Source organism: Pleurodeles waltl, chromosome 1_2 (assembly GCF_031143425.1).
Source record: "Pleurodeles waltl isolate 20211129_DDA chromosome 1_2, aPleWal1.hap1.20221129, whole genome shotgun sequence".
Taxonomy (NCBI): domain Eukaryota; kingdom Metazoa; phylum Chordata; class Amphibia; order Caudata; family Salamandridae; genus Pleurodeles; species Pleurodeles waltl.
The window spans coordinates 263,901,906-263,914,053 of record NC_090437.1 but is presented as its reverse complement, the minus strand read 5'-3'; the positions used below and the strand labels follow the sequence as shown (position 1 = coordinate 263,914,053).

Below are 12,148 nucleotides of genomic sequence, written 5' to 3'. Positions count from 1 at the left end.
ATGACCCCACTGGTTATCAGTCTACTTTTGAAGTTAATGAGAAAATTGTGTGGCAACTTGGTAGGGACATTTTTAACAAAGGTCACAATTTGTACCTTGATAACTTCTAGTCTGCTGTGCAATTGTTCAGGAAATTGTTCAAAGCGGACACTGTTGCTTGCGACACAGTCCGATCTAACCATAAAGGTTATCCAAAGAAGCTTGTTTGTAAAAGTGCAATGACTTGCATAGTGATGAACTGCTAGCTGTGAAATTTGCAGATAGAAGGGATGTCTACATGCTGACTACCATCCATGATGAAAGTACTTCACTTGTCACTGTTTGGGGTTGAGTTGCTGAAGTGTGAAACCTGTGTGCATTTTAGGATACAATAAGCACATGGGTGGTGAGGATCAGAGGTTGGAACCTTACACTACTGTTCATACATATTACATATGGTAAAAGAAACTGGCTGTCCATCTCTTCTATTAAGCCAACTTTAATGCTTTTGTTGTGTTCAAGGATTGTTCTCCAGAGTAAAAAATGACTTTTGTTCAGTTTCAGGAATCTGTGATAAGCAGCCCTGTTGTAGTGGAACAGGCAAGTGTTCCTAGAGTTGGAGTGGTGGAGGATGTGGCTAGATTGAAAGATCAAAAAGAACAGATGATTGACAGAATGCTGAACAATGCAAACATTCATCAAGATCTGGGTTTAATCCATCATTTTTTTGCTCACCACGCCACACCACCCCAGTTTGGACCCAGCCATATACAAATTAGTCTTGATCTTATTCCTCATGGGAACAGTCAAGCCTGAACTGCCAAGCCAGGTCCTCCATTGACCAGAAACAAGCATCCTAGGACCGGTTTCGGGGTATGAACCGTTCTTGTTGTAGTGTGCTGGACCGATGGCTGGCGACATAAATGGTCTTCTGTGTGTCACATATGAAGGGTGTGTGAATGGACTGTAAAGCGGTTGGTGCCTTGAAACAGCTTTATAGCTCATGTGCAGTGAGTCACTGGTGCAGTTTTTTGACATTTCAATTATTAACAGTGCATTTCTTTTTTGCAAAATCTCTTATTAACAAAAATTTATATATATTGAACCATAATTCAGCCTCGTGCCAAATCCAACCAGTGTGTGTGTACTTGATGAACATATGGTTGTGCAGCAATAATTGTCTCTTTTGCCTTTCTGTGCTAGGGTGTACATTGTCTCTACATTGTCTCTTGTTATGAATGTTGTAATGCACTGGACCTGCAGCTGGCAGTGTGAATGATCCTGTGTGAGTCATGTATGAAAGGATTGTGAGTTGCCTGTAAAGCGGTTGGTGTCTTGTCGTGGCTTTAGAGATCACAAGCTGTGAGTCATTGGTTCAGTTTTTGACCTATCAATTATTAACAGTGCATTTAATTTTTGTGAACTATTTTGTTAATAAAATGTTGTATATTTAATCATCACTCACCCTCATGCCAAATCCAACTAGTATGTACGTATGCCAGTGAAGAGAGAGAAGATAGAGCTCGCTCACTTTCCCAAATTACTATCAACAACCACAATGAGCAAGCACACTACCAAGTCTCTTACTTCTGTGATGTCCCAAACACTCAAAATATTTCCCAAGGTTACCATGATTACGATTAAAAACACGCCATACTGCTGGATAATCACAAGACAACTTCATTGCACTCGTCCTCTCAGTTGGGAATTCAACACACAAAAACCCTGCTGCACTGTAATTAGGGATCAAAGCACACTCCTGACACACTAGGTATCGGGTGGGACCCATGTAATGAAGCATTGCACCAAATAGGTTGGTGAGTGAGGGGTATTTTTAACATATCCTAAGAGTGTTTTTTCACAATTTGAGTGTTTCAGACATCACAGAAGCAAGAGACTTGGTAGCATGCTCGCTTCTGGAGTAGGGAAAATCTACCAACTATAGATATGCTAGAAAACTAGACACCCAAGGAGTACAGGGTGGTGTGCCTCTCGAGGATCCCAAGTTTTCATACCCACAATGCCCTGTAAACCTCAAAATGTGAAAAAATCGCACATTTTCCTTGCATTTATGTGCCATATTCTTCCACAAACAGAAATAAACCACAAATGTCTAACCACCTAGCGTATCCCTCTGTCTCCCAATAAAAAATGAAACCTCACTTATGAGGGTGCCCAAAGCAGAGTCATCCTAAAAATATACAAAAATACTATGCTTATGAACAATCTTTGGTGCCCCCTGAATCTCTACATGCTTTTGGACCTTCGCTGTCACAGGCCCCTGGCCCACCCACACAAGTGAGGCATCATTTCTATCAGACCAAAAGGAACACTGAGTGGTAGGAAATGTGTGGCTCCCCTCAGTTTTCAGAACTTTGCATCACAGAAATGTGAGGAAAATGTGTCAGAACCGACTATTATTCTTGTGCCACTGAGGAAATTGTCTTTTAAACATTTTCTTCACTGTGACTGGTGTCATATTTTTGTTTTGACTTTCTTATCCAAAATACTTGGTAACTGTTTTCTTTTTAAGCTTTCTGTTGCTACATAGCTGGCATCCCATGTGTCCCAACAAATTCATACCAGGTTCATTGTAACATTTGTCTTTGTGTATGACAGACTGCTATCTCCTTTTGTTTCTTTTCTTGTTCTGTGTTTTGTTCTTGATGATGTCAATCATCCTCTTTTCATGCTATCTCCCCAAGCACATTTTTCAAAAGCTTGGAAGGATTCCACATTCATCTGTCATCTTAAAACTCATATGCTTAATTTAGAGGGTTGTATTTTAAACAGCACTATTTTCCATGTGTCTTAAGTTTACTGTCTACACCTATCGCCATTGTTTACTCCTGATCCTGCCTCCACCTCCTTCCCCCGTTGTTACCAGCTAATAATGATATTTATTTTTTCTGTTGGATTGTTAGGTCTGTGCTACAGCTAAAGATCCTCAGGGACAGCAATTCAAAATGATACTTCATGAATATTAATGAGGTATGACAAAAACTGTGACCCACTATGATTCGCCACTACCACATGGATGGTGAACAGCTGAGTGAGCAGACCACTGTGTCTGTGATTGTTTTTAAATAAAACAATCATTTTTTTAAATGCAGTTTTTTCATCAAAGGAAAACAGAATGTGTTTAAAACAAAACAATGTTTAACAAATTTTTTTCAAGACTATGGTCCGCTGACAATTCTTTAAAAAAGTTATTGTCAACATTCAGGTCCGTTCAGATCTCTTTCCCGCTTGCAAACGGTTTACCCCTACTGTTTAGTAGCAGTTAAAAAATTGATGTCTTGCGATCAGATTTTGGTCATAAAACATTAATAGATTAAATTTCTAACAGCTATTTGGATGGACGCCCCTAATACGAACTTGGTATCTAGTCGATAAACCAAATTATGATTCAGTAAGGTGTCATCAAATCTCAGTTTGGCTTAGTGCATACAAAAAGGCCATTTTGAAGTTGCTAAAAGCCTAACTACTTTTGGCCCATTAGCAGAGACTGAATAAAAGTTAAATATATTTTAATATGTAAACCATTGACTCTTAAGCGGTTGGATTTCCTTTTCAACGTAGCTATATTTTTGATTGTGCTCCGCACACGTTTTACATCTGTCCCCCTACTTCTTGATGCTTTCTTTTTCAAGTTTGTATTCCATTATTTTGTTGCCAATATCACAAAATGTCTTTGTCATTTTTATTCTTATCATTGTTCTCAATATATATTCTTTATCTAGTTGCAGTTTCCTTGTGCTAACCATGCTCTGATTGCTCCCAATTACCTGTAATACCTCTTTACTATCTCCTTTGTTAAATTGCATATGTTTTTTCTATCCTATGTAGATGATCTGTCTTTCACTAAACTGCAATTTTGAAACTCTGATACTCTATTATTCACTGTGTTTTTAGTACTACGTAGGGATGTTGTATGGGTTTGTTTACCATTATAGCAGAGTAAGTAACTTCAAAAGAGCTGTAGTAAGAGTACGCTCATGCAATAAAGCAGAATGATTTAGACTTAAAAAGACATACATTAAAATATTGAAAGATTAAATTACAGTTAGAGTCCCAAATTATAAAAAAAACAAATAGTTATATTTATCGATAATAGTACAAGGTTATAACTATTGGTAGCATACTTATGAACCACTGTTTGTTGATATAATGCTAGCCTAATTTTTCAGTATGCACAATGCATGCAGATGTCCCAAGCATTAATTTTGGAAGATTAAATCAAAATGCTGTGCTTACAAGACAATAGCTCCCACCGGGGCTATTTGGTTGCACTGGACCAGGGCAAATCCTAAAGCTCAGTCCATCTGCGATGAACCATGGGCTGGGTAGAGGAGTCATAAAACGGGGTTGCCTGAGTGGGGACATGGATGTTGTGTGGTGTGTGTTGTGCAGAGGGTGTGACAGTACATTGGTTGCGTTGAGTCTCAGTGACGATGCGTTGATCTGAGGAGGGGATGTGTTGCACTTGCAGGTGATGTTTAGTTTCCTGATCAGGCATCATCAGTGATGGGCCGATGTCCAGAAGTGATGAGTACTGGTTCTCATGCGTCAGTGTTGCATTGGCTAAGCCAGGGCTGCATTGTAAGTCAGGGTTGTTGCATTGTGCAGTGGGCGAGCAGCAAAAGGGGCGTTTCTGCAGTGGAATGCATCTGTTTCCAGTAACACGCCCATGTTGTTGCATCAGTTCTTGTATTGCAGCACTACACTCACCTCCAAGGGCCCAGGACTGGATTTGGCACCACTTGGCAGAGCAGGACTTTCAGCAGAGGAGTCCAGGTGCTGGTAGCAAGATGCAGGTGAAGTTTCTTATGTTAGTGAGATTTCAGAAACAGGAAGCAAGCTCAGTCATAGCCTTGGAGAAACTTTAGATTGCAGGATGTAGAGAGCTAGATCCAGACCTCTCACTCCCAGGCAAGAAGTAGCAGGCAGCAAGCCTACGCAGCAGAGCAAGCAGCACCTGGTAGAATGTTCTCAGTCCAGAAGTGTTCTTACTGTATGGAGTCAGAGGCCCAGTACTTATACTCAAATATGCCTATGAAGTGGGGGAAACTTCAAAGAGTGGTTTAGAAGTGGCCAAGTTTCCTTTCAGTCCACTACTATCTGCCAGACCATCTGTGGGGGGTTATCAGTCCTTTGTTTGGGGTCAAGTGACGTACCTTTTAAAGTGTGAGTGAGATCCTCTCCACCTATCCTGCCCAGGAAGGCCCATCAATATGCAGATGGAACTTAGGGGCAGTGGATTGTCCTGTGTTTATGACTGTCTGGATGGAATGCACAGTTGTAGCCGTCACCTAAACCTTACACAGACAAGATGTGAATTGGATGCTAAGGCAGAGAATGTTTAAAGTAAGAAAATGCCAACTCTCTATATGTGGCATGTTCAGTCCAGCAGTCTAAAACCACCTTTACCAAAAGATGTGTTTTTAAATTATTAATCCAGAGACACCATTTTTCTATCTTTTCCCAATTGGAAATTACACTTAAAAAATGTTATGAAGCAAACCCCTTTTCTAGCCTATGAGAGAGATATTCCTTGTAATAGTGAAAAATGAATTGAAGAGTTTTTCAGTATCTGGTCATGTCCAACTTCTTAAATACACTGCACCCTGCCCTTGGAGATAGCCAGGGCCTATCTTAGGGGTGTCTTACAAGTAATTAAAAGGAGGGTTTGGGCCTCGCAAGTGGGTACGCCTGACAGGTCGAACTGCCAATTTAAAATGCACACACAATTTCTGCAATGACAGGCCTGAGACTTATTTGAAAGAAAACATAGTTGGTGACACAACCAGTGCTGCAGGCCCACTAGTAGCATTTGACTTACAGGCCCTGGGCACACATAGTGCACTTAATAGAGACTTAATAGTAAACCAAATATGTCAATCATGGAGAAGCCACTGTTACCATATTTTAGACACAGAGCCCAAGCGCCTTAGCACTGGACAGCAGTGAAAAAGTTCACCGAGTCCTAAAGCCAACAAAAACAGGGTCAGAAAAGGAGGAGGAAGGCAAAATGTCTAGCCAACACCTTGCAGAAAAGGCCAATTCTAACAACCAGGTTTTAGCCCAGGGCCATTAGTCAGGTCTACCACTGGAGAAAGGGCATTAATGGCACACTTTAGAATATGGTCCTGCACACTGCCTTTACTCCACCAACCAAACTGAGGGTCCACTGACTACTCCGAGGCACACTCCATGGATTTCTGTGAATCACCATCACATCGGTTCATGTAGAGACATTTAAAAGGTTGATGTGTGTGACAGCTTTACATTTTTCAAAAATAATCTCACAAAGAGGAAGTTTGTTTTTGAAAAATGTAAACTAATGGCCAAACACCATGACAGTTTTCCCCCACGATGTGTGGGATACTTTTGTTAGTTTTTACATGACGGTGAAGGACAGCATCAAACACCATCGAACCGCTCACTCTGACTGGGCAGATGGGTGGATGACTTACCTTCCAAGGCCCATTATCCGTCAGGATGTCGGACTAGTATGTCAGCTATAGTAGGCTCTGTTATGGATTTGCTGTTGGTACACCACCCTGCCACCCCAGGTTTGGTGGGCGAAGTACCCTCTCCACAAAACGAGAAAACAGGTCTGTAATTGTAAGTATATTTCACCTGTTGCGCACAACACGTTCTAAATTAAACACGGAGCAACAGAAATCAAGCCATAGTAATGTTGAACCAGAAGACCTACCTATACAAGTCATTATCCCCCCTTCTTTAAATCATGGTTTACAATGGACCTCTTAAGAACAACTAAAATATTTCACAATTATTTAGTTTCACACTATGCGTATTAAACAGTTTTAACTGAGCATTGCTTGTTGGACAATTAGCCTGATAAAAACATAGCAAAGCAGATATTAATTACCCTAAAAGGGAGCACAGGTCTTTCTTTTATGTGCACAATGAAAACGTCCAATGCGTTTAGCAGAATAAAAAACTTTACAGTTGCAAAGCGTGCAAATAATTGGGTTAAATAAACCATAAACGAATCCACGAATTCGACTGGAGTTGTGCTTTAGAAAGAAAAGGGCAAACGTGAAAACAAAAATATGACAGCAAAGTCAAAATCGACCATGAACATTGCAGCTTTTGAAATCACGGAACAGAAATGCTCCCAGAACTCTGATCACTGACCTCTGAAATGAAGGCCTTGGCGCTGGTCGGACTCATCACCAGAATTGCTCGCCTCAGAGTGTCCCTGTAGCGGTTTAGCTCCTCGATTCGCAGGGTGGTAAATAGTCCGGTGATCATTTTGTTGATGTTGTTCTCTACCTTCTGCAACGCTACATCCATTCCCTGCTGCGAGACTCGGTCCAAGAACTCCTGTATTCCACGGATATCTGAAAACATCAAATGCCAATCAAAATGCTAATCAGCGCACAGCGGCCATGTCGGTCTTGTGGAACTGAAGGCTACCTGTCAAATGTTATTAACTGCTGTTTTCTATCATGAGCAAGTTTACCTGTTACTGCTAATCTGTTAGAATATAAAAGTGCGCTTTCTGGTTTATTGTCATTTCCATGAATGCCTGAACTCAGTGGAGATTAGAAATCAGGCACAGTTAAAGCAAAACATTTTACTGGTATGCTGATGGCATTCTCACCTGGTGTTATGAGGACGTGGTGATCCTCCTCCATATTTAGGGGGAGAGAGCCACACCTAGTACAGGTGGGAGTAACTATGGTGACTCACTTATTTGGATGTACTTATAAGGAATTTATGAAGGCGGGGATCCCCCAGTAGAAAAAAGGGAGGGAAATTACAATGCATGCATTGAATCAATTTACGGGGAGGGGGCATTAGTAATGGGGAAGAAGTAATGAGGAATTGTCTATTGCTTGGAAGAAGAGGGGTATTTCTGAACTGGGGAATGATCAAGGTGTTGACACCTTCAAAAAAGAGAATTGCATAGGTTGGCAAGACATTGACATACACACCCAAAGAGGGACTCTAGAGAGGAAAACTGTGATGTAATCGAGAGAAATTTCATATTTGGACACCCGGTTTTTTATAGAGCATTCTTCCCCATCTCTATTTCTCTAAAAATGTGATCATTATACCTTTTCAGAATTTCCCAGTAGACTCTACTTACATCTCTCAGTACCATTTTCTACGATATCCTGCAGTTTATAGTTTCATCGTCTTTAATTGAATGGCATGCCCGACATAATCCTATTGGTCCGCAGCAACTCAACTTTGTTATGCTGTCCCACAGCATTTACCCATTCTAATAAGCTTGCAGTGCAATGTATGGGGCGCGTGGTTCGCAAAGTGTGTCACCTGTAAAGGAGAGACTTGTCCCTCGATATTCATAAATAGGAGCGTCATGTAGACCCTGTAGGATGGTCCACTAGGTTTCACCCCTTTTCCCAGTGGAGGACCACTCATCGTATCCAAAGTTCCCCCTTATCTGGTGGGGATCTCTGAGATGACAGAGCATCAGCCATTACAGCAGATGCACTTTTCTCACAATTGAATGTCAAGAGAGCCACCATGTTCACGGTTCATATGGCCTGTTCACCCTTCTCATTTCATTTCAAGCAACATTACCACTGCACATCAGGAACGTTTTTTCATTGCTGCCTAGCACGGCACTCCCAGGCAGAAAGGATCAGCGGCAGTACCTCTTACATATGTATGGTGGGCTTCTGCCTCTGTGACTCTGTGAAAGTTTGATAACTAGGTCACGGGAACTAGCTGAGGGTTTACCAGAGGGAACTTAACTGTTAACCAGCTCTAAGTGGTGAGGGTGAACTGCAAGCTCACCAGCTTATAAAGATGTTCCTACTTTGACAAATTCTAAATCATCCCCTAAATCAGGAATAATTACACCTACTCACATGTCGTTCTTTGTAAATTAGGCCTATAGTTAATGGGTAACGTTCACAGTCAAGAAGCAAAGAAACTAATCATATCTATATAGACTAAATAGATAATACAGGGCTTTAACACATCACATTATGGTCTGAAACACAGATGTATACAAAAGGATGCACATTTTAATAGTTCGTCTTTCTTGGTAGGACCAATAAAGCCTCATTACATGAATATTCATGATACGGTTCAAGGAGAGATAGATGTTCAGCAGAGGACAGCAAGTAGACTGTTGTGGTTCTTGGAATGAATCTACTCACTTGTAGCAATGAATGAGACCAGACAACTGCAGATGAAAGTGACAATACACCCCCCATAATCAGAACAATTGAGTGTTCCATGACATGCAAGAATTGGTTTCACTATTGCAAAAATAATAAGGAAATCCTATTTTGTAATAGTTCAATTTGTACCTTTTTTCACAATCAGTGGGAGCTCTGAATGGAAATGATTCGTAACAATTAAATCATCAGAGTCTTTAATAACAAATTTAAATCTGCAATTCTGGCAACAACACCATCATCAAAGGCACCCCTTATACAGACCAACAGGACCAACAACAGTTCTCAGTGAAGCCATCACTGTATTCATCACCTGCTCATCATTAAATCCAAACACTACATCTTTCTAGGAGACCTCAATTTCCACCTGACGCCCCCACCAATACCAACTCCACCGACCCAGTGAAAAGACTGGAAAATACCAGCCTCAAGCAGCTGGTCACTGGCCCCATGCACAAACCAGGACACACGCAGGACCCCATCTTTACATCCAACAGTGGAATCAGATACAGCCACAACACAGAACTCACCTTGTTGGGCCACTACATTGTATACTTCACCCTCTTCGGACTCCCTGTCGCACAGCCGCTCCTTCTGCATCTGGACCAAGGTCACTCAGCAGCTTTGGACTGGCGCCCTCCCCACCAGAGCCCAACATCAAAACCAACTTGGATCAGGCAGTACAGAACTTTAATGATGGATTCATCGGTGCCGGCAACGGAGTTGCCTTGACCAAACCACCCCAGAACTCATCAAATCAAATCACAGGTGCAAACAACTGGAGAGAAGTTGGCACACCAGCAAGAACCACACCGAATGATCCAACTTCAATTCAGCCCTCAACATCTATCACATCCCAATAAAAGCCGCAAGAAAAGAGTTCCTGACCCACCGTATCAAGACCAGCACCAACCAAACCAAGGAATTCTTCACTATCATCAGAGAGTTTGCCTGCCAATCAGCCATTGAAAACTCTGTCCCCCCCTAGAACTCTGTGATTCCATTTCTGACTACTTTCACAACAAGATAGAAATCATCCATAGAAACTTCGATCCCCAACTCTTTGACCTCCCAGGCATCCCAATAACCTCCACTGCCGACCACCCACTCACCGCATGGGAACAACTCAGCACACTGGACACGACCACATTCATGAGCTCCATCCACTCAGGAGCACCCACCGATCCTGCCCCACAAGATTTTCAACCTCAGAAGAGAAGAGAACAGCCACAAGCTTGCCACCATCCTGAATGTCTTGTTAACCACAGCCACCTGTCTAGTAGCCTGGAAACCCATAAAGATCTGACCCTTTCTCAAGAAGCCCTCGGCAGACTCCAGAGAGCTCCAGAACTACTGCTCAATCTCTCTGCTCCTGTTCCCCGCCAAGGTCCTGGAGAAGGCCATCAACCTCCAACTCATCAAACAACCGGAGAGATACAACTTGCTAGACTCCTCCCATTCAGTCTTTAGAACCAATAACAGCAGAGACACAGCCCCGATTGCTGCAAAAGATGACATCTGCGCCCTGCTCGACAGAGGAGACGCAGTCGCCCTGATCCTGCTTGACCTCTCTGCCACCTTTGACATGATTTCCCACTGCACATTTATCAACCGACTACGTTAGATTGGGATCGCAGACGATGCAATCAGATGGATGGCATCCTTCCTTACAGGACGTATCCAGAGAGTCCACTGACCCCCTTCACCTCACATGCCAAGCATACCATTCACACCGTCCCAAAAGGCTCCTCTCTCAGCCCAACACTCTTCAATGTGTACATGACACCACTCGCAGGCATTGTGAGATTGCACGCCATTAACATTATCTCCTATGCCAATAACAACCAGCTCATCCTCTCGCTCTTAACAGACTCCACCAGGACTAAGACCTACTCTCAAAACTAAATGAAGAATGTATACACCTGGATGAAGGACAACTGCCTAAAGCTCACGCATGCCACCTCAGCATCATCCTTGATAGCGAACCATCTGTGAAATGCCAGGTCAACGCTGTTTCCTCAGCTTGTTTCCACACACTCCACATGCTCCACAAGATTTTTAAGTAGGTCCCCATTGGCACGAGGAAGACATTGACGCAGGCTGTCATCACTAGCCGACTGCACTACTGCAACGCACTCTATGCAGATACCACTACCAAACTCATGAAAAAGCTCCAGAGTATCCAGAACACAGCAGCCAGACTGATCCTCAACCTGACCAAGAGAACCCACATCACCCAGCACCTGAAGGACCTCCAGTGGCTCTCGAGCCAGAAGAGATGCCGCTTCAAGCTTCTGATCCATGCCTACAAAGCCCTCCATAACCAAGGACCTTCCTACCTGAACTACCGCCTTCACCTCCACCAATCAACCAGAAACCTCCGCTCCACACACCTCACCCTCACAAAGATACCATGCATACACCACTGCAGCGTCGGTGGACCCTCCTTCTCCCACCTTGACGCCAAAGTCTGGAACACCCTCCACCTCCGCACTGCACCCTCGCTGACCCACTTCAGAAAGGGGCTGAAAACCTAGCTTTTCAAAAACACACCTGCAGAAAGCTCCTAGATATTCTCTTGGGTGACAAGCCACACTATACAAATACCATCTGATTGATTGATTGATTGAGCGATTGAATTCTAACTTAAAAATCATAACTTGTATCTGTATCGTTTACATTGGAATTGCATAGAATGAAACAAGAACACATGAATAGAATATGTTGAATGAGTATCTTACTCACTCTTACATTACATTGTTGAACATCTCTTGGGGTGTGTTAGGGAACAGCCAGAGGAATTTGGAAATGTTTTGAACATTTACTGTTTCCTAATAAAGAGGGAATTGATGAACAATAAAGAATGCATTTTCCAAATTATAAGTACATTCTTGCTAGGCCTGAAAAATAAAAGTGTATGCAATCCACAATGTATGGAAGAAGATAACATTTGTCATAGATCTCAAAGATGGTGTGAGGGA

General features: G+C 42.4%; 1 protein-coding gene across 2 annotated transcripts in view; it reads right to left on the bottom strand.

Annotated features, from left to right (window-relative positions):
• Positions 1–12,148, bottom strand: part of GRID2 (glutamate ionotropic receptor delta type subunit 2) — a 2,834,743-nt gene that overhangs the window by 1,666,139 nt on the left and 1,156,456 nt on the right. For both annotated transcript variants that reach the window (XM_069238009.1, XM_069238018.1), the window contains exon 4: positions 7,147–7,352. In XM_069238009.1, the coding sequence (XP_069094110.1) occupies positions 7,147–7,352 (206 nt within the window). The remainder of the gene's footprint in view (positions 1–7,146; positions 7,353–12,148) is intronic.